Source organism: Cygnus atratus, chromosome 1 (assembly GCF_013377495.2).
Source record: "Cygnus atratus isolate AKBS03 ecotype Queensland, Australia chromosome 1, CAtr_DNAZoo_HiC_assembly, whole genome shotgun sequence".
Taxonomy (NCBI): Eukaryota; Metazoa; Chordata; class Aves; order Anseriformes; family Anatidae; genus Cygnus; species Cygnus atratus.
In genome coordinates, this window is record NC_066362.1 from 208,641,543 (window position 1) to 208,664,911 (window position 23,369).

The 23,369-nt window shown below is 64.8% G+C and overlaps 2 protein-coding genes across 3 annotated transcripts; one reads left to right on the forward strand and one right to left on the reverse strand.

Moving 5' to 3' along the window:
- Positions 1–10,910: 10,910 nt before the first annotated feature.
- Positions 10,911–13,798, forward strand: LOC118259777 (ankyrin repeat domain-containing protein 50-like). The gene is given in 7 exon segments (XM_035569540.1): positions 10,911–11,315; positions 11,423–11,612; positions 11,705–11,876; positions 11,878–12,047; positions 12,198–12,273; positions 12,275–13,437; positions 13,440–13,798. Coding segments are annotated over 7 exon segments (2,535 nt in total).
- Positions 13,799–14,837: 1,039 nt separating this feature from the next.
- FHIP1B (FHF complex subunit HOOK interacting protein 1B) lies at positions 14,838–23,134 on the reverse strand. 2 transcript variants are annotated; one of them, XM_050714954.1, is made up of 13 exons: positions 23,072–23,134; positions 22,621–22,661; positions 19,397–19,693; positions 18,724–19,326; positions 18,469–18,627; positions 18,314–18,400; positions 18,045–18,212; positions 17,891–17,970; positions 17,508–17,677; positions 16,394–17,419; positions 16,141–16,319; positions 15,702–15,864; positions 14,838–15,444 (listed from the first exon to the last, which is right to left on the reverse strand). In XM_050714954.1, exons 3-13 carry the CDS (start codon positions 19,532–19,534, stop codon positions 15,149–15,151), a joined length of 3,069 nt encoding a protein of 1,022 aa, XP_050570911.1. In that variant the 5' UTR covers positions 19,535–19,693; positions 22,621–22,661; positions 23,072–23,134; the 3' UTR covers positions 14,838–15,148. The 2 variants fall into 2 exon arrangements, with proteins under 2 accessions (XP_050570911.1, XP_035425451.1); XM_035569558.2 differs by lacking the exon at positions 23,072–23,134 and having other exon boundaries at positions 22,621–22,710.
- Positions 23,135–23,369: the final 235 nt, after the last annotated feature.

Consider the following 23,369-nt stretch of genomic DNA (forward strand, 5'->3'; position numbering starts at 1 on the left):
CCTGTGTGTATGATGTGAAATAAATAGTACAGGAATGCAGCAGCACATGTGAACTCATCAGACTGCAAAAGTGAGTGAGCTGTTCTTGAGGAAATGTGAGGGTGTTAGGCAGTCACTGCTCTGATATTCCAGGTTCCCTGCTCAGGAGAGGTGAAGGTTTGGCATGAGTGAGGGTCGGGGAATGGTTGTTGGGCCTTCGTCAGTAAATGGGGATGGTGATGTTCTTTTGTGGAACTGACACAATCTGGCTAATCCTAGCGAGCGAGTGGTCTTCAGTCGGTAGTGTGGTGTGGCCAGCTCTCAGCCTGTCCAGAAGAAAACTGCCTTTTGCTCTCTTCTCCCAGGCTTTGTGTTACAGGGCAAGCTGAGCAGAGCTCAGATGTTAAATGTGAGAGGAAGCTGCCCAGTAAAAAGTGAAAGGGACACTCTCTGCCTGCTGTTAGTCACGTTTTGCAGAGTTCTGACTCCTGTTCTGTACTGATCCTGGGTGTGCTGTTTCACCTTCCCCGGCATAGCTGCAGGAGGTAACAGATTGGAGATTATGTAATAATTTGGTTTAGAATGTAAACTCGGTGATAACAAAGGTAGTTGTGAATGTAAAGATCACTTCTCAGCTTAAATATGTATTTAAAGAGGAAGATGCCATGTGGTGTTTTCACACACAAAGGTGTCTAAGCACATTCACAAGGCTACAGCGCATCAGCAGTTGGAGCGAATGGGAATTAACGCTAAAGGAGCTGCTCTTCCTACAGATTTATTTAGGGGTGATGGTTGCTTGCAGTTCCAGCAGTCAGAAGAAGTTACTCTGAGAACTGAGTAAGCCCTGTAGGACACTGATCCCACATCTGGGGGAAATCAAGATGAGTGATGGTGTGGTGCAGTATGGATGGCATTTTTCTCGTCTCAGAGCAGAAGGGAGTAACGATGAGAACCGGAGGTGTAACAATTGCAATTCAGTATTTTAGACCCCCCTAGTTAAGCTGGCAGTGTTGTCTTAACCCAAGGCTGGCAGCGTTGTTTGTGGAGGTAATGCTGAAAAGGGCCAAGCAGAGGTTAGGTGACACACAGCTGGCAGAAAATACATCAAAGTGGCAAGTTCTGTATTAATGTGCATCTGGCTTGCAAAGATTTACTAGTGGTGTTTGTGTGAGACCTTGTAGGTCCATGCTGCCTTGTACCTCCAACACAAGGCTCTTTCTTCCCCTTGTGGTCAGGAGGAATTCGGTAGGGCTGGTGCTGGAGGCCGGGATGGAGCTGGGCACAGGCAGCAGCACAGGGTCCCTGAGCCATCCTGGTTGAGCTCTGGTTCAGCATCCCCTTGTCTGGGGGTGTCACTGCCCTGTCCCAGCTGGAGCAGAGCGGGCAGAGGGCTTGCAGGTCGGCAGAGACCATGAGAAATAGGTGGATGGTGCTCCTGAAGTCACGGTGGGGCTGGAACAATTGTGCACTGAGCAAGGTGGGAGGATGTCCAGAGGCCTCGGGACTCTCAGGACCGAGAAGCTCATCAGGAGCCCGTGTGCAGGAGGGTGGCCCAGGGGCTGTGGAGCACAGGACGGCTCCGCAATGGGGCTGCCAGGTCAAAGCCGAGCAGTCTGTGCCCTGCTGCCCGATGCAGTGGCTTCCCCAGCACAAGCACTCCGTGGGTGCCCCAGGGCCACCCAGCAGGAGCTGCTCGCTGCCACCCCCTGCGAGCTCGCTGCACCTCCTGCACCGCAGGTAGCACTCGCCAGCATGGCAGGAAGCAGCCAGCTCAGCCTCTGCTCTGTTCTGCTGGGGCAGGGGCTGAGGCATCCCGTGGGGATGGAGCTGGGGGGACGGAGGGGGACAAGCAGCCAAGCTGCTAAACCTGCCCACCCCCTCCTCGGAGGGTGGGCGAGTGTTGCTTTGCTGGGCAAGGAGGCAGCGTGGATGTTCGAGCAGCAGCTCACAGCCCAGCAAGGGGTGAAGGTTGCTTTTCTCCTTTCCTGCGCCCGCAGTGGCTGCAGGAGCCCGCTCTGCGTGGGGGCACGTTGGTCTCTGGTGGACCCCCAGCCCATTCTGCTGCTGCTCAGGGGTGTCCCCTCGCAGCCCGAGGTCCTGCTGAGCCCCCAGGACTGGTGGGCTCCAGGCATCCCAACCCTAGGACAGGACCAATGGGCTGCAGAATGCAGTGCGCAGTTCATCCACTGCCATGGGGCTGACAGCACAGGAAGTACAAAACTGAGCACCAGCAGCAACCAGCAGCAGCAGCAGCATTGGCATCACCATCACCAGCAGCAGCAGCTCCTGCCCGGTGCCTCCGGGCTGTTGTTCCTCCCACTAGGGAAAGCTGCAGCCTTTGCAAGTGGGGTTTTCAGTAATACAGTCTTCAGAGGAGATAGAGCAACTGTGTAGTTTCCCACACATCTTTTGGAAATCCTTGCGAGCCCTTCTGATCAGCCCCACAGAGCGCCCGGTTTTTGATGTTTTCACTGTGGCTGGTGTCTGCTCCAAGGCATCTTCAAATCTGAAGAAAGGCTCAGCATGAAAAAGAAATCACTGCTTCTGCTATAACGGATTATGAGGAGTAAAATTTCACCACAATTGTAGTGAAAATGGCTAAAGGTTTTATATGAGAGCTTAACTCATGAGGGAATTACATTATAACACAAGGAAATGGCACAAAGCTGAGCCGTGGAGGCTCAGACGGCATTAGGAAAAAATTCTTTACTGTGAGGGTGGTTAAACACTGGAAGAGGCTTCCTAGCGAGGTGGTTGATGCCTGAAGCCTGTCAGTGCTCAAGAAGCATTTGTACAATGCCCTCAGTAATGTGCTTTAACTTCCGTTTAGCCCTGAAGCAGTCAGACAGTTGGACTTGATGGTCTCTGAAGGTCCCTTCCCACTGAGCTATTCTATTCTATTCTATTCTGCTCTGCTCTTCTCTGCTCAACATCCCTGGCAGAAGTGAGCGGAGCAGACACGGGTTTGGTGGCTGCTTCATTCTGGTCCCACACGCAGGTGCAGAAAACCCCCCACAGCTCCGTTCTGCAGCTCTCAGTCAGTAACAGAAATTAATGCTTCAGCCCAGTTTTAATGGAAAATCTGTCCTGGTCAATTAACTTCTGGAAGGAGTTTTATTTAGCAATTGCATAACATTCTTATTAAAAATGGATCGGCAAATCACAGAGGAAGTGGCTTACAAAGGGAATAGATTTCCAAATATATCTGTTAATTGATTCAAAACACTGAGTGGTGTCGAGCGCAGGGTCGGTGCGGATCCTCGCAGGATGCGTCCTGCTGGATGACAGCACTGGCTGTCGGGAGAGGAGCCCGCAGTCCCCGCGGGGCACCGGTGGCCGTTTCCCCGGGCACGCGCCCACCTCCAGCTGCTCCTGAAGCAGGCAGTGGCACAGCACCAGCACTGCACCGCCCGCGCTGCTCCACCACCGCCACTCGGTTCCAGTCCTCGCTCCGAGCACATTGGTGACGGTGACCGGTGGCACCAGGCCTGGCAGCGCAGCACCGGGGGCACTGCACTCACCAACGGAGCGTCAGTGCAGCCGGCATGCATGGGGGGCTGCTGCCAGAGGAGACATGGCACGAAACGCCTTGGGAACCTGCTTGGGGTGCAGGGGAAGCCTGCGGAAATGGGCTGGGGTGGAATTCATCTTGGAACTGAAGCTGAGGAACCAAAAAGCTTGGCCTCAGAGCAAGGAGGCTGAAAAGCGCCATGGCTCAGCCTTTGCGTTTGCACATGGGGAGGATCTATCCGATGCTGCAGGAGTGTTCTTTCACCTGAAAAACTGAGAAAAATAAGTCACTGTTGTGAGAAGCTGAAGACGGGGGAATTGAAAGGCTGCATGGAAAGGGAGGGCTGCTGGAACGGCACGAAGCAGAGCAGCGCCTGGCAGCACACCGCGTCTCGCCTTGCCCCGACCTGCTGCCAGCTGCGGGCACTGGGCCTGCAGGGCACGGGGGGCAAGAGGGGCATGGGGGGCTTCTCCCGGCCAATTGGGGACCACGGCTTTGGCTTCCTGCGTCATGGCACAGGCATGTGTGGTTTTCAGACGAAGGCAGCAGCCTGCTGCTCACATTTCGGGGCAGCGTCCCGCAGCTGCCATTTACTCAGCCCTGACCCCCCCAGGCCCTGCAGGGCTGCCCCCATCTCCCATGTGCCACAGCACTGCCTGGCAGCACAGAGGGTGCCCACAGAAAACGTTTTTCCTCCTCCCCGTTGTGCACACTGGGAACATTTCTCATGTCTTCCTGCAGCGTGCATTACCAAATACATCCCTCTTGCCATCTCTCTGAGAGCCTTGCCATCTCTCTGAGAACAGCCTGGAGATATTTGCGAATCGCAAGCGGCCTCCTAGAAGGCTGCCAGGACCCCATGCGCAGCCGGAGCAGCTCCTGTGTGGGGTGGGAGAGTCTTCAGCTCCTCTTTTCTTAAAGCCCTGGGGCAACATTTCTCCCAAGGCTCCCCCTCCAACGGAGGCACGTCTGTGTGGTGCTGTGAGCACATCCAGCTCAGCATCTCAGACGGGGGGGTGAGAAGAGCAGCCTGTGTTTAGAAGGGGACATTTGTGCATTAAGAAGGCGGGTGCCGGGGCTGGCCTGGGAGCTGCTGCGGCTCAGTGCCACGATGCCAAGCCCTGGAGGAGGAGGTGGCGAAGCGAGGGGACGCTGCCGTGCCAAGGGCTGGGCAGTGCTCCAGAACACCGAGTGACGTTGGAGACTGGATTAATTGAACCAGGATTAAACTAAACCTCTTGTGGAGCAGGGCCGTGCTCGGCAGACTAACAGAAGATGCTTTTCTGTAAAGCGGGGTGCTCTCAGGCAGAGGGGGCCAGCCCCGGTTTCTGACCCCACAGCCGTAGCCATGCAGCACCCAGGTGCAACACCAGAGGTCCCATAGCAAGCTGCCATACCTCCCGGACCCCTGACCAGAAGGGAAATCCCTTCCTGACCCGAGCATAGCCTCAAATGTCCTCTGCAAAGCCAGACAAGAGCAGAGCACTGGTCCCCTGCCACTGGTGGCCTGTCCTCGGCTGTGGTCTGTCCCAAACACTGCAGGGGACAAGGACAAGGCACCGCTCAGCCCTGTCTGCTGGCCGATCTGGTGGCTTTCTATGGTGTGACTGCATCAGTTGACAAAGGAAGACCAATTGATGTCATCTGCCTGGACTTCTGCAAGGCCTTTGGCACGGTCCCACATGACATCCCTGTCTCCACATTGGAGAGAGAGGATTTGATGGGTGGACCATTCAGTGGGTAAGGAGTTGGCTTGAAGGTCACACCCAGAGAGCAGTGGTCAATGGCTCTACATCCAAGCAGAGGCCGGTGACGAGCGGTGTACCTCAAGGGTCTGTCCTGGGAACAGTGCTGTTTAATATCTTAATTCTATGCTAATTCTTTGTTAATATCTTAATTCTATGTTAATTCTCCAAGGACATCCGGGATGAAGGAATGTTAGGATGGAAGAATTTCTGCACAATAAAGCTCAGGCACTGCTTTGTGGCGGTGTGGGAGCATCCCCACCCTACCTGCCCCTGCCACTTTCCACAGCTCCATGTCCGTCTCCCTGCCACATTTTGGGGCCCCAGCTTTGTTCACCCACAAAGGCTACCTGGCCCCTTGCTGTCCTGCCGAGCAGGCGAAGCCAAGCTGCCCTGCGAGGCGCCGTGTTGTAGGAGCAGGAACACACAGCACAGCCCCCAAAAGGCAGAGAGGGAAATGGGTGGCAACGGGTGAGGGATGGAAGTGGTGATGTGCAGACATCGGGCAAGGGGAGCCAAACACCATGCGAGAAAACTGGTGCCCAGCAGCGCAGAGGGGCAGCACAACAGCTCTGTGCCACATGCGCCGTGGTGCGGCTGCACAGAGCCCGGCAGAGCCTGGTGCTGCCCCCACGCTATGGCACCACTCCCAGGGTGTCCTCACGGCCGGGGACACGGACACGCTGCTGCACATCCCCGGGCCCCTGCAGGGCGCGGGGGCTGCTCCATGCCCAGCCTGGCTGCGGGACCCCGGCGAGGCGCTGCCAGGGCCAGCCTCACACCGGCACCACCAGGAAATGAGTCAGGACTGGTGTCGTTCAGAGCGAGGGGAGGAAGCAAAGGCATGAGGAAACTTCCCCAGCAGCCCTTCCTCTGCACCTCCAAGCGGCCTCCCAAGGCTCTACCGGCATCCCTTCTGCGCATCCGCTGGTTGGGGCAGGATCGGTCCCGCCGGCCACTCGCCGGGTCCTGGCACGGGAGCGGCACCGTCCCCACGCAGCTCGGGGGGTGCTGCGGTGGGGTTCCTCTGCTCCTCTCTGGATGTTTTGCACCCTTATTTTTTTTTACAGCATTTTGGAGGGGCAGGAGGCATGTCAGCCCTCCTTGGGGCCGACAGCGATGTAGTTCTGCGTGCTTGTGGTCGCCACTCTACGGGGCAGCAGTATCTATATATTTGCAAATTTTGGCGACATCAGTGGCAGCACTCCCTGCAGTTTTGTCCCCCCCAGACCCTGGTACCTGCCCATTTGCCCACCTGCCCACTCCTCTCTCTATCCCCTTACCGCAGAAGCCAGGGCCAGGACAGAAGTGCCACATCCCCTGCGACTGGGCCCAGCTCCCCCCAGAGCAGAGCCACGGCCAGACCCAGGCTCAGCGTCCCCACCAACACTGCCAGAGGGAGGGGTGACGAGCCGTGAGGTCCTGGTGTTCCTGTCTTTGGGAGGCAGCTGGGGCCAAGCAGGAGCTCAGCAGAGCTGGGGCCAAGGCAGAGCGGTGCCCACATGCCGTCAGCGCTGGCTGCCCTGCAGCTCTGAGCACCCCTGGTCCTGCAGACCCCATCCAGGCAGCGCAGTGCAGCAGCCCTTGCACGTCCATACACACACACGTGCACACACAGACACCTGGTTTACTTGGCTAGAAGCACCGGGGGCTCTGCACACAGACAGCACCCTGGGCCCCCTGCACCCTGCCCATCCCACAGCCCCCCACACACCCAGGGCATCACCCGCCATCGGGGGAAGTAGGGTTGATGTGGGAGCTGCCTGGGTTGTGTCATCTACACAGGGTTTTTGGGTGGAAATCTGTGAATCTCTGGTGGTGGAAATGGTTCCCAGGATTGAAACATGAGAAATCCTTCTTGGGTCTAATTTTGGCTCCCCAAGCATCACCTCCCCCACGAGTTGCAGCACTATGGGGGGGGGGGGAGCGCAGGGAGAAGAAGGCTGTTCACTGGCTCTGTCAGCCCTGTGGGATGAGGAGGGGTCACTGCAGCCCCCTGCCCACCCCATCCCTGCTCCCCCCACACCCAGACCCCCGGGCTGGCCCTGGGCTCAGGATGCTCCTTGCAGAAGGGTTCTGGCTTGTTCCCTGCCTTGTGGGGCCGCTGCACCTGCCAAGACATTGCACTGGGTTTGCTGCCAGAACAAAAAGACTGCATATCCCCCATATCACTTGAAAGAGATTCAAACACTGCTGACACTGCTTTGCTGTCAGGGTGGGTCACTTCGGTTTTGCACAGTGCGGTTGCTAAGCTGCTTGCAATATCCTAAAATAAGCCAAACACTCCCCGAAATCAAAATCCATGTTGCCTTCTCCCTGACCAAACTGTATCACCTTTACCCCTTCCATTGGATGTACCCAACGCTGTACCAGGCCACCTGCAGCGTGGGACCCAACGGAGCAGGGCAGCACGTGCCACACAGCCCCCAGGTACCTTCAGCCCTAGTGCAGGAGCGGCAGCGCTGGTGCGAGCCTGGGCTGGGGCTCGAGTGACGACCCAGAGCCTCCTCCCCTCCCGGCAGGATGGGCAGGCGAACTGCAGCTCCACCGCACCAGGATTCCTCCTCGAGGTGCCCCGTGCCCAGCACCAGCTGCCACAGGAGCTCCGGTAGCTCCCCAGTGCGCCAGCAGCATTTCTCAGCTGCCTTCGCCACCCTGGGCTTGACATGGTGCTTCCCACCCCCAGAGGTGATCGTCGCTGACAGCGCTGTGCCTGCAGGAGCCGTGGCATCAAACAAAACCTTGCCTGAAGCCAGGGCATGCAGAGGGGCAGGGATTCCAGGGGCCAGGTCCATGCTACCACATCCAGCCCCTGCTCGATCAGGGTGTCCAGCCCCGCTCCCCTGCCCCGTCCCCGGGGCACAGCACGGCATGGTGCTGTGCCGAGGCCGCTGCCAGCACCATGCTCTCCCCGTGCTTTGCCTGGACCTGGTGGAGGGCACCAACCGTCCAGTCCTCCTCCCGCTGCCAGTGCCCTGCTCTCCAGGCAGTCTGAGATCAGCAGGAGCTCCACAGGCCAGGAGCGGTAGTGCGAGGACATCTCCTGCAGCACCCATCGCAGTCCAGTGCCCTCGGCCACCACCCCACACTGCGCCATGGGCTTGGCCTCAAGCTGTCGATGACCTCAGAGCAATGACAGCCTCACAGACAGGGGCTGATCTCAGCTGCACAGCGTCACTGTTTGGATGAAGCAAAGAACCAAAGGCCCTGGTGAGCTCTGGCATGTTCGCAGGTGTGTACAGAAAAACCCAAAGTGCTCGAGGAAAACACACCGTCCTTAATTCACAGGTAAAGACAGGACACAAGAGCAAGAAGCAGTGTTAACATGTTTCAGAGGGCAAATCTCGAGGCTTTCCAGAGGTGGCTTCACGACAGCTCAGAGCAGCCTCAGCATGCTCTCAGCCTGCCAAGCCGAGGCTGGCAGCGGTCCTGTGCCCCCAGCTCCTGCAGAGGGGCACAGCCACTGCCATCCCCTGCGGGTGCTGCTGGCACCCCTCACTGCCATCCCCAGCCTGCTCCTACCCAGCCCCGGCCTCCCCCCACACGAGGGGTGCTGCAGGCATCCTCATTTCAGGTCTCGGCCCCTGCTCCTCCACTCTGGAGGTGCTGGTTCTAGCACCAGACGTCCTCCCCAGGGCACATGCATGGGTGGGGGCCATGCGCCCTGCCCCAGCTCTGCCCAGTGCCCTGACTGCAGGGCCCAGATGTTTTGCAATCCCCTCTCCTCCCCTCCCAACCCCATCCCACCAGCTCTGGAAGCTCCCTGGTGTGGGCAGAGCACTGCAGGGCAGGCAGAGCAGGGTCACAGTCTGGGAAATGTCTCAGGTGCCAGCAGCCCCCGCAGCCACCCCACATCAGTGCTCCCAACCACGCAGAGTGGGGCAGCACAGGTGGATGTCTGTTGGATTAGCACAAGAGAGCTTTTGGGAGAAAAACTGGCAGGCAGGAAGACTGCTAAAATCATGCCAAAACTCAACTGGTGAAAGCTAGCATTTATAAATGAAGACTTAAAACACTATAGGGATAATTAACACATATCAGCACTGCTCTGTAGAAAGCAGCTCTGTCAAACGTTTGGATTGATAAACGTGAGTGCCTGGATGCAACATGCACTGATTGACACAGGTAACACATTGCATGGTATTCCACCAGGAAATTAGTGTTAGGCAGCATCAATAAAACAGAGCATAACATAAAGAACTGGAGAGGTGATGGATCTCATGGAAACAGCTGCCAGTGGCAAGAATCCCTCACAGAATCACAGAATCATCTAGGTTGGAAGAGACCTCCAAGATCACCCAGTCCAACTTCTGACCTAACACTAACAAGTCCTTCACTAAACCATACCACTAAGCTCTACATCTAAATGTCTTTTAAAGACCTCCAGGGATGGCGACTCAACCACTTCCCTGGGCAGTCCATTCCAATGCCTAACAGCCCTTTCAGTAAAGAAGATCTTCCTAATATCCAACCTAAACCTCCCCTGGCACAACTTTAGCCCATTCCCCCTCGTCCTATCACCGGACACGTGGGAGAATAGATCAACCCCCACCTCTCTACAGCCTCCTTTAAGGTACCTATAGAGAGCGATAAGGTCGCCCCTGAGCCTCCTCTTCTCCAGGCTGAACAAGCCCAGCTCCCTCAGCCGCTCCTCATAAGACTTGTTCTCCAGACCCCTCACCAGCTTCGCTGCCCTTCTCTGGACTCGCCTGAGCACCTCGATATCCGTCTTGTAGCGAGGGGCCCACAACTGAACACAGTACTCGAGGTGCGGCCTCACCAGAGCCGAGTACAGGGGGACGATCACCTCCCTAGACCTGCTGGCCACACTGCTTCTTATACAAGCCAGGATGCTGTTGGCCTTCTTGGCCACCTGAGCACACTGCTGGCTCATATTCAGCTGCCTATCAACCAATACTCCCAGGTCCTTCTCTGCCAGGCAGCTTTCCAGCCACTCATCTCCCAGCCTGTAGCGCTGCTTGGGGTTGTTGCGCCCCAGGTGCAGGACCCGGCACTTGGCCTTGTTGAACTTCACACAGTTGCCCTCAGCCCATCAGTCCAGCCTATCCAGATCCTCCTGCAGAGCCTTCCTGCCCTCGAGCAGATCGACACACGCACCTAAGTCCCGCACCGCCCCGCTCCACCCCGCACCGTCCAGCGCCCGGGGCCGGTCCGGGCGCCGCCGGCGGAGCCCCGCGGACGGAGCCTCCCGGTGCCCCCGGACTCAGCCGCCGCCGCCGCCGCCGCTTCCTGCCCCGCCCGGCCGGCGGAAGCTCCGCCGCTCCGCCCCGCTCCGCTCCGCTCCCGGGCACGGTGGGAGCCGCCCCCGCCCCGCCGCCCCCTCCCAGCCGGGAGTCCCGGCCCCACGCGCGAGGTCCCGCTGCCCCGGGGCCCGGGGGGGCCGCGCCGGGGTCTCCGCAGCGCCCGTGCCGCCCCGAGCCCTCCCGTTCCAGCGCGGTGTGAGGACGCACCGTGGGGCCGGGGGCGCAGCGCGGGGCTGGGGGCGCAGCTTAGGCAGGGCTGCCGGTGCCCCTGACCCCTCTCCCCCCAGGTGCCTGCCCCTCCGTGCCGCCCGCCGCGCACCGGGGATGCGGTGACCCCTGGCAGGGCCCGGCAGCAGGCTCCGCACAGAGGAGCCCCCTGCCCCGCTGCCCACGGGGCGCCCAGGGCGCAGCATGCCCCGTGCCCCCCCAGACCCCACGGAACCTGGCAGCCTGCAGCAGGGCAACTCCTTCCACTGGGCCCCGCAGCGGCTGCGGCAGCAGCTGGCGCACAGGCAGGGGGGCAGCGTGATGCTGACCGGGGGTCCCGGCTGTGGCAGGACAGCTCTCTGCACTGAGCTGCTGTGGCCGACCTCAGCAGCCAGGCACCGTGCCGGTCTGGCCGCTCGGGTGCTGGGCTGGCACCTCTGCCAGGCGCAGGATGCCGACACACTCTCGCCCCACCGCTTCATCCTGGAGCTGGTGCGGCCCCTGGAGCGCTCCCCGCTGCTGCAGGGGTACCGGCTGGCCCCTGCCCCACTGTCTGCTGACAGCAAGCTGGACCCAGATGTGGCCTTCAAGAGGAGAGGGATGACAGGCGTAGCTCCCAGCACTGCACCGGGGTCTCCTGCAGGTATGGGGCTGGGTCCTGGCACAGCCTCAGGTGCCTCTGTGTCCTCCCAGGGCTGTGCTGCTGCACCCCGGAGCAGCCCCTGCTGCTGCTGGTGGGTGCCCTGGATGAGGGGATGCTGGTGCCTGAGGGTGAGTGGAAGCTGTCGGGATGCAGCGGCACCATCGCAGAGCTGCTGGCCCGGCACCAGGCCCTGCTGCCCCCCTGGCTGCTGTTGGTCTGCTCGGCATGCTGGCACGGCAAGGCGCTGGCCAGGAGCTTCACTGGTGAGCGGGACTGGGGACTGTGGAGTGGGTGGGGGTGGGCACAGGAGGGCGGGGGGCAGCCGTGGTCCCCCCTTGATGCGTTTCCCTTCCAGGCTTCTGCTGCCTGTGCCTGGACGACTTGCGGAAGGTGGCGGTGGTGCAGGACGTGCAGCAGTACATCCTGTGCCGGCTGGACCACGAGCCTGCCCTGTGCCAGCACCTGACACAGCAGACTGACGAGGTGCTGAACCAGCTGCACATCAAGAGCAGTGGCTGCTTCCTCTACCGAGCAGGTGCTAGATGGGGTGGCTGCTGGCACTATTGTGCTGTGTGAACTGCAGCACGTCCCTGGCACCCTCAACAGCCTCTACCTCTGGCTGTGCCGGCGCCTCTTCCCACCACCACTCTTTGCCCTCGCCCACCTGCTGCTTGGCTGCTGGCTGCGCCCCGGCCCCTGTACCCCAAGGAGCTGTACCAGGCGCTCTGGGCACACTGCGCTGGTCCGAAGCCCAGCCCCAGCTGGGATGACTTCCAGCAGCTGCTGGAGGCACCGGGCACACTGCTGGCAGATGGCTCTGGTGGCACCAAGCTACTCTTCCATGCCAGGCAGTTGGACGCTGCTGGCCAGCACAGCCCACAGCGGGCACCATGAGGCAGCCAGGCTGCTGCTGGTGCAGGGTGCAGGTGGAGGTGGCTGATGCCAGCGGGCGGACACCTCTGACACTGGCTGCTCCTCAGGGCCACAACGAAGTGCTGCAGTGCCTGCTGGCCCACGGCACCGACATCAACCGGCCGGACTGGGAGGGCTGGACTGCCCTGCGCTCAGGCACCTGGGGCAGGCACACCGAGGCTGTGGCCACGCTGCTGTGGATGGGCGCAGAGGTGGACAGAGCAGACGCCGAGGGCCACACAGCACTGCGGGCAGCCGCCTGGGGCAGCCACAAGGATGTCGTCTGGATGCTGCTGTGGCACGGTGCCTGTGTGGACCAGGCTGATGCTGAGGGCCGGACCCCCCTCATTGCCGCTGCCTACATGGGCCACTGCCCCATCGTGGAGCTGCTGCTGCCCCATGGCACCAACCCCAACCCTGCCGATGCCGACAGGCACACAGCACTCTCAGTGGCTGCCCTCTGTGTGCCAGGCGGCTGGGGCTACAGCAAGGCAGTGAGGCTGCTGCTGGAGCACGGTGCCTATGTGGAGCAGCGTGACTGTGATGGATGGCCTCACATCCCTACTGGAGCTGCCTACGAGGGCCACACCGAGATGGTGGAGCTGCTGCTGGAGGCCAGCACCCAGGTGGACGAGGTGAATGTGGCTGGGCACACAGTACTGCTGGTGGCTGCCACCGTGGGCCACAGGGCAGTGGTCAGTGCCCCGCTCTTCTGGGGGGCAGCCATGGACCGCACGGACCCCGAGGGGTGGACAGCGCTGGCTGTGGCAGCAGTACAGGGCAGCACAGCCCTAGCACAGGCACTGCTGGCCTGGGGGCTGGACGAGAAGCACGGTGACACACGGGGCTGGAGCCCACTGCACCTGGTCGCACAGGAGGGCCACTGCCCCTGCCTGCACCTGCTGCTGAAGAGCCGCCCACCCCTGGACCGCTGCAGCCACGATGGCCGCGCTGCCCCGGCCATTGCTGCCCTGCATGGCCACCACCCCGCCGCTGAGCTGCTGCTGCACTACAGGGCTGACCGCAACCTCCCTGATGCTGAGGGCTGGCCCCTGCTGTACCTGCTGGTGCTGGAGGAGCACCCAGCGCTGGCAGAGCTGCTTCTGGTGCACAGGGCCGACCCCAAGGGCTGGGACACCCAGGGGCGCACAGCACTGCACGTTTCCTGCTGGTGGGGCAGTCAGTGCAGCTGCCACTGCAGCACGGGGCCCAGGTGGACGCAGTGGACAGGGAGCAGCGCTCAGCCCTGCGCTTAGCCTCCTGGCAGGGCCAGACCACTGCCGCCTGCTTGCTGCTGGACTGTGACACCCACATCGGCCAGGCCTGCAGCCAAGGGGTGATGGCTCTGGGCATCGCCACCCAGGAGGGCCATGTTCTGCTGGAACGCGGCACCAACCCTTGCCTTGCTGACAGCCATGGCTGGACCCCTGCCCTGGCTGCCCAGCGTGGCCACGCCGCCATCCTGTGCCTGCTAGAGCAGCACGGGGCCCCAGCAGTGCCACCCCACACAGCCCCATGCGGCCACTCACCTGTCTGACACCTCCCCAGGGACCTCGCCAGCCTCCTCCGCTGGCTGCTCGCTGGCCGTGGCCGTGCCTGTGGTGCTGGTGCCTTGCAGCCACCCCACTGGGTCCAATGGGCTCTTGTGGCCGCTGTTGTCCTTCACCACGCAGGATGCCCAGCTGCACCCCAAGCAGGCACTCGAGCTGCAGTTCGAGGGGCCAACCTGCAGCCATGACTGCAAAAAGGAGACCCTGCTCTGAGGGTGTGTGGCCCTGCCCAGCCCGTGCCTGGGGACAGAAGCAGGGGGCTGGCAGGGGGGGGGTAATTGTGAGCCCCCACCCCATCATCAGGTTAGCCCTGCAGTTACCCTCTCTGCTCTGCCTACACGTGGAGGGGGATGGAGGTGCTTGGAAGAAGGTGCCTGCCTGGCTGCAGGACAGACGGACGGACAGGTTGACAGTCCCACGTGCCAGGCACAAGCAGTGCCCAGTGCTGGGCAGGGCAGGCTGCGGTCCCAGCCCGGAGCTCATCCAGGAGCAGCAGCAGTGCAGGCAGGGGGCTTGGACACCGGAGCCACCCCAGCCTTACGCAGCGGGGTTGGAGCCCTGGCTGCAGCCCCCTGTCCAAGTCAAGCCCCATGGGGGCTGGAACCCACTGGTGGTGCCCTAGGCCCCCACACTTTGCAGATGTTTGTACAACAAATAAACACCATGACCTGCTGCAGCTGTGTCCCTGCCCTGAGTGTTGGGGGGGGGGGGGGAGCAGGGTGCTGCTGGGGGCCATCCTCCAGATGCAGGGGGCTGGGAGGCCAGGGGGCTGCAGGGGCCCGGCTGGAGGCAGGGACCCAAGGCACGAGCCCCCTAGGGCCCTGGTGCAGGATGCAGCTATAGCACCAGCACGGGGGGTGGAGCAGGGCCAGGCCCCCCACACCCAGGGAGCACGAGGGGAGCCCAGTGCCCCGGACCCCCCCACACCCCTGAAGGTATGGCAGCAGCACTGCCCTCGACCAGACCCTTTATTACAGAAGGGCTTTGACACAGCACAGACACACCAGCCCTCCCCATGCACCACCCAGCCCCCACGCCCCATGCCCCAGCCCCGGCCCGCCGCCCCACAGCCCCCGTGGGGCTGCCCCACGGCACGGGGTGTTGCATAGAGAGGAGGGGATAGGTGACGGGGTGACAGTGGGGACCCAGGGGGTGGGGGGCAGAGCCGGCCCGCCCCGCGTGAGGCGGCACAGGATCCGGCCCTGCCGACCCCGGCGCATCCCCGCGGGCAGCAGCCTCCCCTTGCCGCACCGCAGCCAGCTCTCAGCACAACATTCATCCCCAATAAATTAAAAAGGTCCGTGCCCTGCGCGTGGTTAAAAAGGCGCCCGCCGCAGTCACTCCTCGGGGGGCTCGGTCAGGAACGGGGATGTGACCGCGTGGGCCTGGGCGATGGCCGCCAGCTCCTTCAGGAACTCGCTGAAGATGACGGCGCAGTAGACGGCGTTCTTGACCCGCAGCGCCTCGCTCTGCTTCTCGGCCGAACCGCGGAAGAGCGTCGCCCCCGCCAGCGCCTGCAGCACCGGCCCGTCCCGCACCTGCTGCAGTGCCAGCTGGGCCGCCTGGCGCGCCCGCGTCGGGCTGTTGGCGTGCCGCAGGATCAGCTCGCCCAGCGACGGCTTCCGGCTGCGGGCTGCAGGACAGCGTCAGCCACGCCGCTCGGGCACCCAGGAAGAGGCAGCCCCCAGCCCTGCGTGCGGTGCAGCCCCCGTGAAATGCCCCACGCAGCCCCCAGCGCCCCTGCACCACCGCCACTGCAGCAGCCCCCCGGCCTCACGCTGGGCCCGGGCAGCCCCCGACACCGGTGCAGCCCCAGCCCTCCGTGCTGGCCCCCAGCCGTCGTGGTGGGACCCTCAGCGTGGGCACTGCTCCCCCCGGCCCCAGCCTCACCCAGCGTCTCAGAGCGGCGCAGGGCTGGCACCACGCTCGGCGTGTCCGACCAGTCCAGCTTCCCCCGGGCAATCAGGTACTTCTTGGCTTTGAAGAGCAGCGTGGGGAAGTCCTCCTGGCTGGCAGCAAAGCTCTCGATCTTGTTCTTCACCGAGCCAAGGACCTGTGGGAGGGAGGGCGGGAGGGAATCACCACCAGCCCCGGGCAGATGTACGCTTTTCATATATAAATTAATATAAATACATAATACGGATATAAATATAAAAATAAGCAAATATAAAGCGTCTATCACCATATTGATAAGCATTCATTGGAGAGTTGGCCCCTTGGCACCTCCGCAATTCTGTTTCCCACCAATTTAAAAACCAAACCACAACCCCACAGGCCGCCGCTGCTCGCCCGGCTGGCGTTCAGCACCGCCCACTCCCAGCCTGGGTACCTGCAGCAGGGACTTGACGCTGGGCTGGAAGACCATGTTGGTGTTGAGGAGGAAGGAGCGCAGCAGCGGCTGCGGGTAGCAGGCCAGCTGGGCCACCAGCCCGGTCAGCAGGAAGTTGACGTACAGCGAGTTGTGCAGCATGTTCTCCAGCTTGCCGAACAGCGCCGTCACGAAGGGGCCTGCAGGCAGGGGCACGCGTTGAACGCGGCAGGGGGGACCCGGCCACCCTCCCGCACCCTGTGCCCGGCCCCACCTGTGAAGGGCTGGCTGAGGGGCGGCCCCACGGCACGCGGAGGGCTGGCGATGAGCTGCGCCAGCGGGTCCAGGGGCCGGGGCAGCACCCGCCCCGCAGCTTCCCCCGGCCCGGCCAGCAGCTCGCCCTCGGGCAGGGCGGCGAAGCTGGCATAGGCCTCCTCCTCTTCGCGGGACAGGGGCAGCTCAGGCGCGCATGGCGGCTCCTTGGGGCTGGGCAGGGCGTCCACGCCACCGTTCTTCATCTCGGCCTCAATCTCCCGCAGCTCCTCCGTGAAGGCCTCAATGCTGACGCCCGCCCCGTTGGGCTCGGCCGGCGCCTTGGCCAGCAGCTCCTCCAGCAGCGAGTCCACGGAGGGCAGCGGCTCCCAGCCCGCGGGCTGCGGCCGGGAGCTGGGGGGGGCCGCAGCCCCATTCTGCGCCAGCCCCTCACCCTGGGGGCTCCTGCGCACCTTCTTCACCGCCACGTCCCCCTCGGGACGCCCTGGCTCCACCAACCCATGCGCCCCGTTCACCAGGGCTCCTGAGTCCTGGGCGTTGGGGCTGGGACCCCCGGTGCAGGGCTCACCGGGGACGGGTGCCCCCCCAGGGCCCTCCCTTGCCCCCTCCTCAGGCAGGCCCCGCTTCTTAGTCCGCGGGGTGGGGGGTCCCGGAGGGCGCGGGGCGCCGCAGCCCTCTGGGCCAGGCGGGTGGCTGCCATCGGGTGTGGGGGCTGCGCCAGTGGCGCTCGGCTCCTCGCCGTCGTAGGGGGCCGACCAGACGCGGCAGGCCCAGACGCAGCGGTCGATGCTGTGGCGCGCGTCCCGCAGGTACTCCAGGTAGTTCCTGTCCAGCTCCGACACCTCCTCCCAGCGGCCGGCCCGGTGCCCGGGGCTGCCGCACGGCGTACCGGGGGAGCGCGGCGGCACGGCGCCAGCTGCCTCAGGGCCAGCGCTCTGCTGCCGCATGAAGAAGGCAAGGCGGGATGGCGTGGAGGGCTTCGGCACTGTCACCACGGAGGAGGCGTCCACATTGGGGCTGCCCTGGCCTGCAGGAGCAGCAGGTGCTCAGGGCGGCACAGGTCTGGGGGGCTCGGAGCAGAGGCTCTGGGCGCAGCGAGGGGACCAGCACCGTACCCTTGGACCAGGCTGCATGCTCCTCCTCCCGCTCAGGCGGCGGCAGGCTCTCGGGGCGGCAGCAGCGTGGGATGAGCGACAGGAATTTGGCGGCCGTCTTCCCATAGATGTCCAGGTCCCTGACCGCACGCTTCTGGCTCAGCATGACGTGGCTGCAGGGCAGCAGGTACCTGGGGGGACGCGGGGCTGCGCGCGGGGACGTGCCGAGACCGCAGGACGGGAACAGTGGGGGCCAGCACCATCCCACCCCACCGCCAGACCCCCCAAGGGGTGCCCCCGCCCAGGCGCTTGCCCCTCCGTGCCACAGCCGTGTCTCACCCGCGAGGCAATGCCCCAGCCATACCCTGCCGCCACAGGGCAGCAGCAGGCACGGTGCAGGTTACCTGAGCACCAGCTGCAGCATCACGTCCTCACAGTTGAGGCTGAGCAGTGTCCGGAAGAGGCTCAGGGAGACCATGCAGAGCTGAGGACCGAGGGGGTGTGAGGCAGCTGCAGCGCCCCACGAGCCGGCCCCGCCGCGGCCCCCGTGCCTCTCACCCGCGAGTTGCTGTTGATGCGGCCCACGAGGGTGTCGAGGATGGTGGCGTTGTCATGGCGGTGCAGCAGCACAAAGCGCAGGAAGGTTTTTAGCAGCGCCGTCTCGCTGACGCTGCGCAGGAACAGGTCCAGGTACGCCGTGCTGGCGATCATCTCCTCGATGGAGGTCTGCAGGAGCAGCAGCTGGGCGCGCGCCAGGCCAGGACCTGCGCAGGACACCCCGCAGCCCTGCTGCCCGCCCAAACAGCCCCGGCCGAGGCAGCCCCTACCTTGTGCAGCGCTGGCCCCATGACGGGCACCAGGAACCCGTTGTGGACATAGTCCACCAGCTGCTTCTGCACCAGCGGGTGGGCAACCTGCAGAGCAGAGGGGTCAGGGCCACCCACACTGCCCTGCACACGCTACCACCACCAGCGAGCCCCACCTGGATGACAGCGTTGCAGAACTCCAGCGAGTTCATGAAGAGCACGAGGGAGGAGACGCCGATCCAGTCCTCGCGGCGCAGGAAGTGCCAGTCATCCCCCCGCACCTCAATCTTGCGAGGCAGAGAGGAGTACAGGGCGCTCAGGCCTGTGGCCAGGACCTGGGGGGACAGGCATTGAGCACAGCATTGGGACATGCAGCCCCAAGCAGGGCACAGCCCCTGGCAACACAGGCACCACGCTAGCACCGGCCTTACCGGGCAGAAGTAGGAGTTGTCGGTGATGGACTTGGCCACGGCATGGTTGCTGGCAGACATGGCCATGATAAGCAACAGCGCGTCCCTGGCCTGCTGCCCCAGGACGCCCTCGTGGTGGATGAAGGGGATGAGGAGAGAGAATATGATGAGGTTGGCAGGGCCCTGGTCCGTGTGGCTGTGGAAGAAGAGCTCCAGGATGGAGGGCTCCTTGGCCACAGAGACACAGAGCTGGTTGAGCAGCAGCACCAGGCTGTTCTCCAGCAGCGCCGAGGCAGGCTCAGCGCAGAGGCTGAGCAGCCGTAGCAGGGGCGTGAGCACAGGCTTGTGCTGCAGCAGGGGCTGCCGGGCCTGGCTGATGAGCATCTCATAGAGCTTCAGCTGCTCCACCTTGCGCTCCTCTGTGAAGTCCCCCTGCAGGTGCCAGCACAGCAGGCGCTCCAGGAGATTCTCTGCCACCACGAACTCCAGGATGGGCCCTGCAGCTGCCTCACCCCGCGGCCGGTCCTCCGCCAACAGGTTCAGCATCTGGTAGGTGTTGTTGCGCACAGCGCTGAGGTCGTCAGGGGCCGGCTTGCAGCCCCGCCGCTCCAGGATCCGCAGCACCTGGGGGCAGCGGTGTTAAGTGCCTGGCTGGGGGGGCGCCCTGGGCTCGCCCCCACGGCGGCTCACTCACCTGGGACCAGTGGTTCTTGAAGACCATGAGGCAGGTCTCGGGGTCAGCGGTGACGGGGCTCTGCAAGCTGGCGCTGCGGGCGGTGCGGTGCCCGGCCCCCCGGGGGTTCAGCTTGCTGAGCCAGCTCATCCTCTCCATGGGGACGCGGTGCGTGGCGGGGGGGGGGCTCACAGGCAGCGGTGCAGCACCCTGCGGGCTGGGCCAGATCCGACGTCTGCGCGGCGGTGCTGCGGGGGCACGGGGCAGCGGCCAACCCACAGGGCCCCACACTCCATGCTGCTGTCACCCCGACCTGGGCTGTGGGAGAGCAACGGCTCAGTACGGGTGAGCTGGAGCAGCAGGGACCCTCGGCCCGGGACCGCTCTTCCCAGTCCTTGCACCCCGCAGGCAGGTGTGCCAGCGTGCAGCAGGGAACGGCAGGACTCCTGCCCCAGGAGCAGAGCCACGCCGCCATCGCCTGCACCGCACCCAACCCTTCCCCGTGTAGCAGCACTGGGTCACGCAGCCAGGGGTGACACTGGCTGCCCGCTCACCTGCACTGGCCTTGGAATCTCCAGCGGAGCCCTGCCGGGGCCTGGCTGCACCGGGAAGCTCCCGGAGGGGCCAATGCCCTGCCGCTACGCCAGGAGGGGCGGGGGTGCTGGCCCTGCCATCCTGGAGCTGTGGCTGCCCCGCAGCTGGGCTCACGCTGCAAGCCTGGGCTGCGGCCGCGGGGGGCGAGGAAGCTGCTGTTGCCACCCTGGGCCCGGGGAGGGGAACAGGCATGGAGCAGGACAGGCAGCCCCCCCCCACACACACACACACACCACATCAGCTCTTGGCAGCACACGACTGGAGGGCACGGGCAAGCAGCAGCACTGGCATGGGGACGGCTCCACAAGCGCTACCAGCTTGCAGCAGCCCCAGGTCACCACGGGAGGCAGAAGCCTGGAGGGGAGCACCCAGAGCAGCCCCCCAGGGAAGCAGCCTGGCGGGACCCCAGGCCCAGCCCCGAGGCAGCAGGACGGGCAGGACGTCACCTACCTGCGCACGGGGCTGGGGCAGCAGCTCCCAGGCCTTGCACAAGGCCCCACGGCACAGCCAAAACCTCTCAGCTTCGCCCCAGCATGTGCCGAGAGCCCTGCGACGCTCACGGACAGGCACTGCCGTGTCCCAGCACCGGGCACCCGCTCCTGTGGGCTTGGAGCAGGGCCAGGGGGGCCCAGCCTCGGGAAGGGGCCGGGTCCTGGGCGCTGCCCTACGGGCGCCCGGCAGCACCGCGAGGAAGAGGCGGCAGCGTCGGCTGCCAGGAGGTGGGACGGGACGGGACGGACGAGGAAGCAGAGTGGAGGAGGGCTCTGGCGCGGCTCTGCCTCCACACCCAGCCCTGCACTTTGAACCCCGGAGCCAGCCGGGAGCCAAGTGCGGGGGCACCCGGTGGCACCGGGAGAGCTGCCCCCAGCCCGGCCCCGTGGCGGCAGCAGGCTCAGCCAGGCACGGGGCCCCGCAGCCGTGGCACAGTGAAGCGCAGCAGCTCAGGCACCCCAGCCAGAGGCACAAGGCCCCACGTGCTCAGCCCCTTCTCCCCACCAGGGCAGCACCGCGGCTCTCGAGGCTGTGCCATCAGCCCCTGCCCAGGGCACAGGGCTGTCCCAGTCCCTGTCCCCGGCATCCTCCGGCCCCAACACAGGCACCGGCACGGACCAGGCCCCACGGCCGTCTCTCGGGGCACGGGGCACCAGCAGAGCCTGGCCCTGGGGCTGTGGCAGCACCAACGAGGGGCACTGCAGGAGCGAGGGACACAGGGCCGGGGCGTCCCCAGCAGGAAGGCTCTGCCCTGACTGCCACCAGGACACGGCAGCGTGGCAGCTGGGGGCAGCGCATGGAGCCATGGCTCCCACACTCCCTGGCTTCCCCCCAGTGCCACCGAGCACCTGCGCTCCGTCCCCACACCTCGTGCCGGGCATCCCCTGCTGCCGCCAGCACAGGCGAGGCCCTGGTCCCGCTGCTCCGCACGGCGCCGTCCCAGCACAGGCCCAGCACAGCCTTGCCAGGACTGCTGGGACACCACCGGGGGCAGGAGGGCAGCACCGGGACAGCACCGGGGGGACACCACAGGGCCACAGGCGGGCTGTGAAAGAGGCCAGTCAGGGAAACCTAAACCACAAAAGGCACAAAAAGGGAAGTGAGCAGCGGCACGCCCAGAGCACAGGCTGAGACCCGGCATGGGAAGTGCAAGGAGCTGTCGGGCAGCGGTGCCGGCAGCTTCCATGCGGCGTGAGCGGCACGGAGCTGGCGCTGAGGGCAGCCGAGCACCGCGCTGCCAGCAGCACTGCCGGGGGAGGCAGCACGCTGCTGCCGGGTATTTTAGGAACCGGCCAGATGTATTTATACCACGTGGCGAGGAGCTTCCCATTCCAACATGGGCGCAGTCTTACTGCAGTTGCTAAAGTTAGACCCTGAGGAGTCAGCGCGCTCAGCACCTCGCGCCAAGCTCCCGCGGCGCTGCCGCCACCGGGACAGCCACGGGCGGCACCCGCAGCGCTGAGCCACACCGGGCCCCACGCCGGGCAGGGGGAGGCACGCGGACAGACGGACCCGGACAGAGCAAGGCGCTCCGTGAGGCCCAGCTCATGGCAATACGTCGCAGAAACCAGGCCTGGGGTGCTGCGGCTGCACTGGAACCGGCCGGAGCCCCCAGCGGACATGGCCTGGAGGGGGCTCGGCCCGCACTGGTGTCCGGCACCCACCTGGCACCAGAGCGGGGACTCCAAGAGGTGACCACGGCGTCGAACCTGCCTCGGTCCAGGGGACTCGCACATTGTCGGCAAGGTGCAGGGCGCGTCCAGGGGCGCCAAGGGCACCGCTGCCCCACGGCGCGCAGCACCAAGCGCAGCCACCAGCCCGGTGCCTGGCAGGCGGTGGGCATGGGGCGCCGCGAGCCACGAGTGCTGCTGCCCGGCACGGCCGCACGCCCGGTCCCACACCCGGGGGGCAGCGGGGGCGTCCCAGAAGACGTTCGGGACACGCGCCCCCGACCCGACGGCAGCATCGCTCCACGGCCGGCCCGCGCCACGTGCCGGTGCCACTCGTGGAGGCACAGCCGCCCCAGGCCCGCCAAACCCGGACACCCCCGTGAGGACGGACGGACGGACAGACAGACGGACACGTGGACACAAGGACGGAGCAGCCGTGCCCCCGCCGCTGCCCGCGCTCCCCGTAGCCCCGTCCCGGCGCCCTCCTACCTGGGGTCAAGGTCGCGGGGCTCCGTCCGTCAGCGCCGCGCCTGGGCAGGGACAGCGGGGTAGCAGGGGTAACGGGAGCGGCCCGCGGGGGGCGCGGGGCCCGGCCCCGGTACGGCCCGGCCGGGGCTACCCGGGGACACCGGGAGCGGGGGCAGAGCCCGGGGGGGGGTCCCGCCAGGGCCGGGCCGCGCCGCTCCCCGCAGCCCCCGCGCGAGGACACCCGCGGCCGCCACCACCCCCGGTACCGGGTCCGGGCGCCCCGTCCCCAGCGCCCGCCGCTCGAGGACAGCCCCGGGCCGGGCCGGGCCGGGCCGGGTCCCCCCCGCGCCGCGGCCAAGGGCACCGGCCCGCCCGCCCCGGGAGGCCCCGCCCCGCCCCGGGAGGCCCCGCCCAGCCCCGGGGCCCCGCCCCCCCGGCCCGGCCGCCTCCCGCCGCCCGCCCCCGCGCTCACCGGCCGCCTCCGGTGCGGGCCCCGCGCGCCCGCCGCCATCTTCCCGCCGCCGCCCGACGCACCGGCGCGCGCACGGCCCCGCCCGCGGCCCCGCCCCGAACACCGGGGGGGCGGGGCCTGCGCGTCGGGGGGCGGGGCCGGCGCTTCGCCACAGCCTCAAGGCGAGAGCTCATTGGCTGCGCTGAGACCGGGGCGGAGCCCTGGGCGGGGCCAGGTGGGCAGCGGGGCGGGGCGGGGCGGGGCGGGGCGGGGCGGGGCGGGGGCACCGGGGCTGTGCAGGGACTTACCCCTGCCCCTG

Bases quoted from the DNA above. Each gene is read 5' to 3' on its own strand.
- FHIP1B (XM_050714954.1), bottom strand. From the start codon at position 19,534: ATGGAGAGGATGAGCTGGCTCAGCAAGCTGAACCCCCGGGGGGCCGGG. The intron at 17,971-18,044 runs GTGAGAGGCACG...CTCGGTCCTCAG, and splicing joins GCATCAACAGCAACTCGCGG to CTCTGCATGGTCTCCCTGAG. The intron at 17,678-17,890 runs GTAACCTGCACC...GCGTCCCCCCAG, and splicing joins ATGCTGCAGCTGGTGCTCAG to GTACCTGCTGCCCTGCAGCC.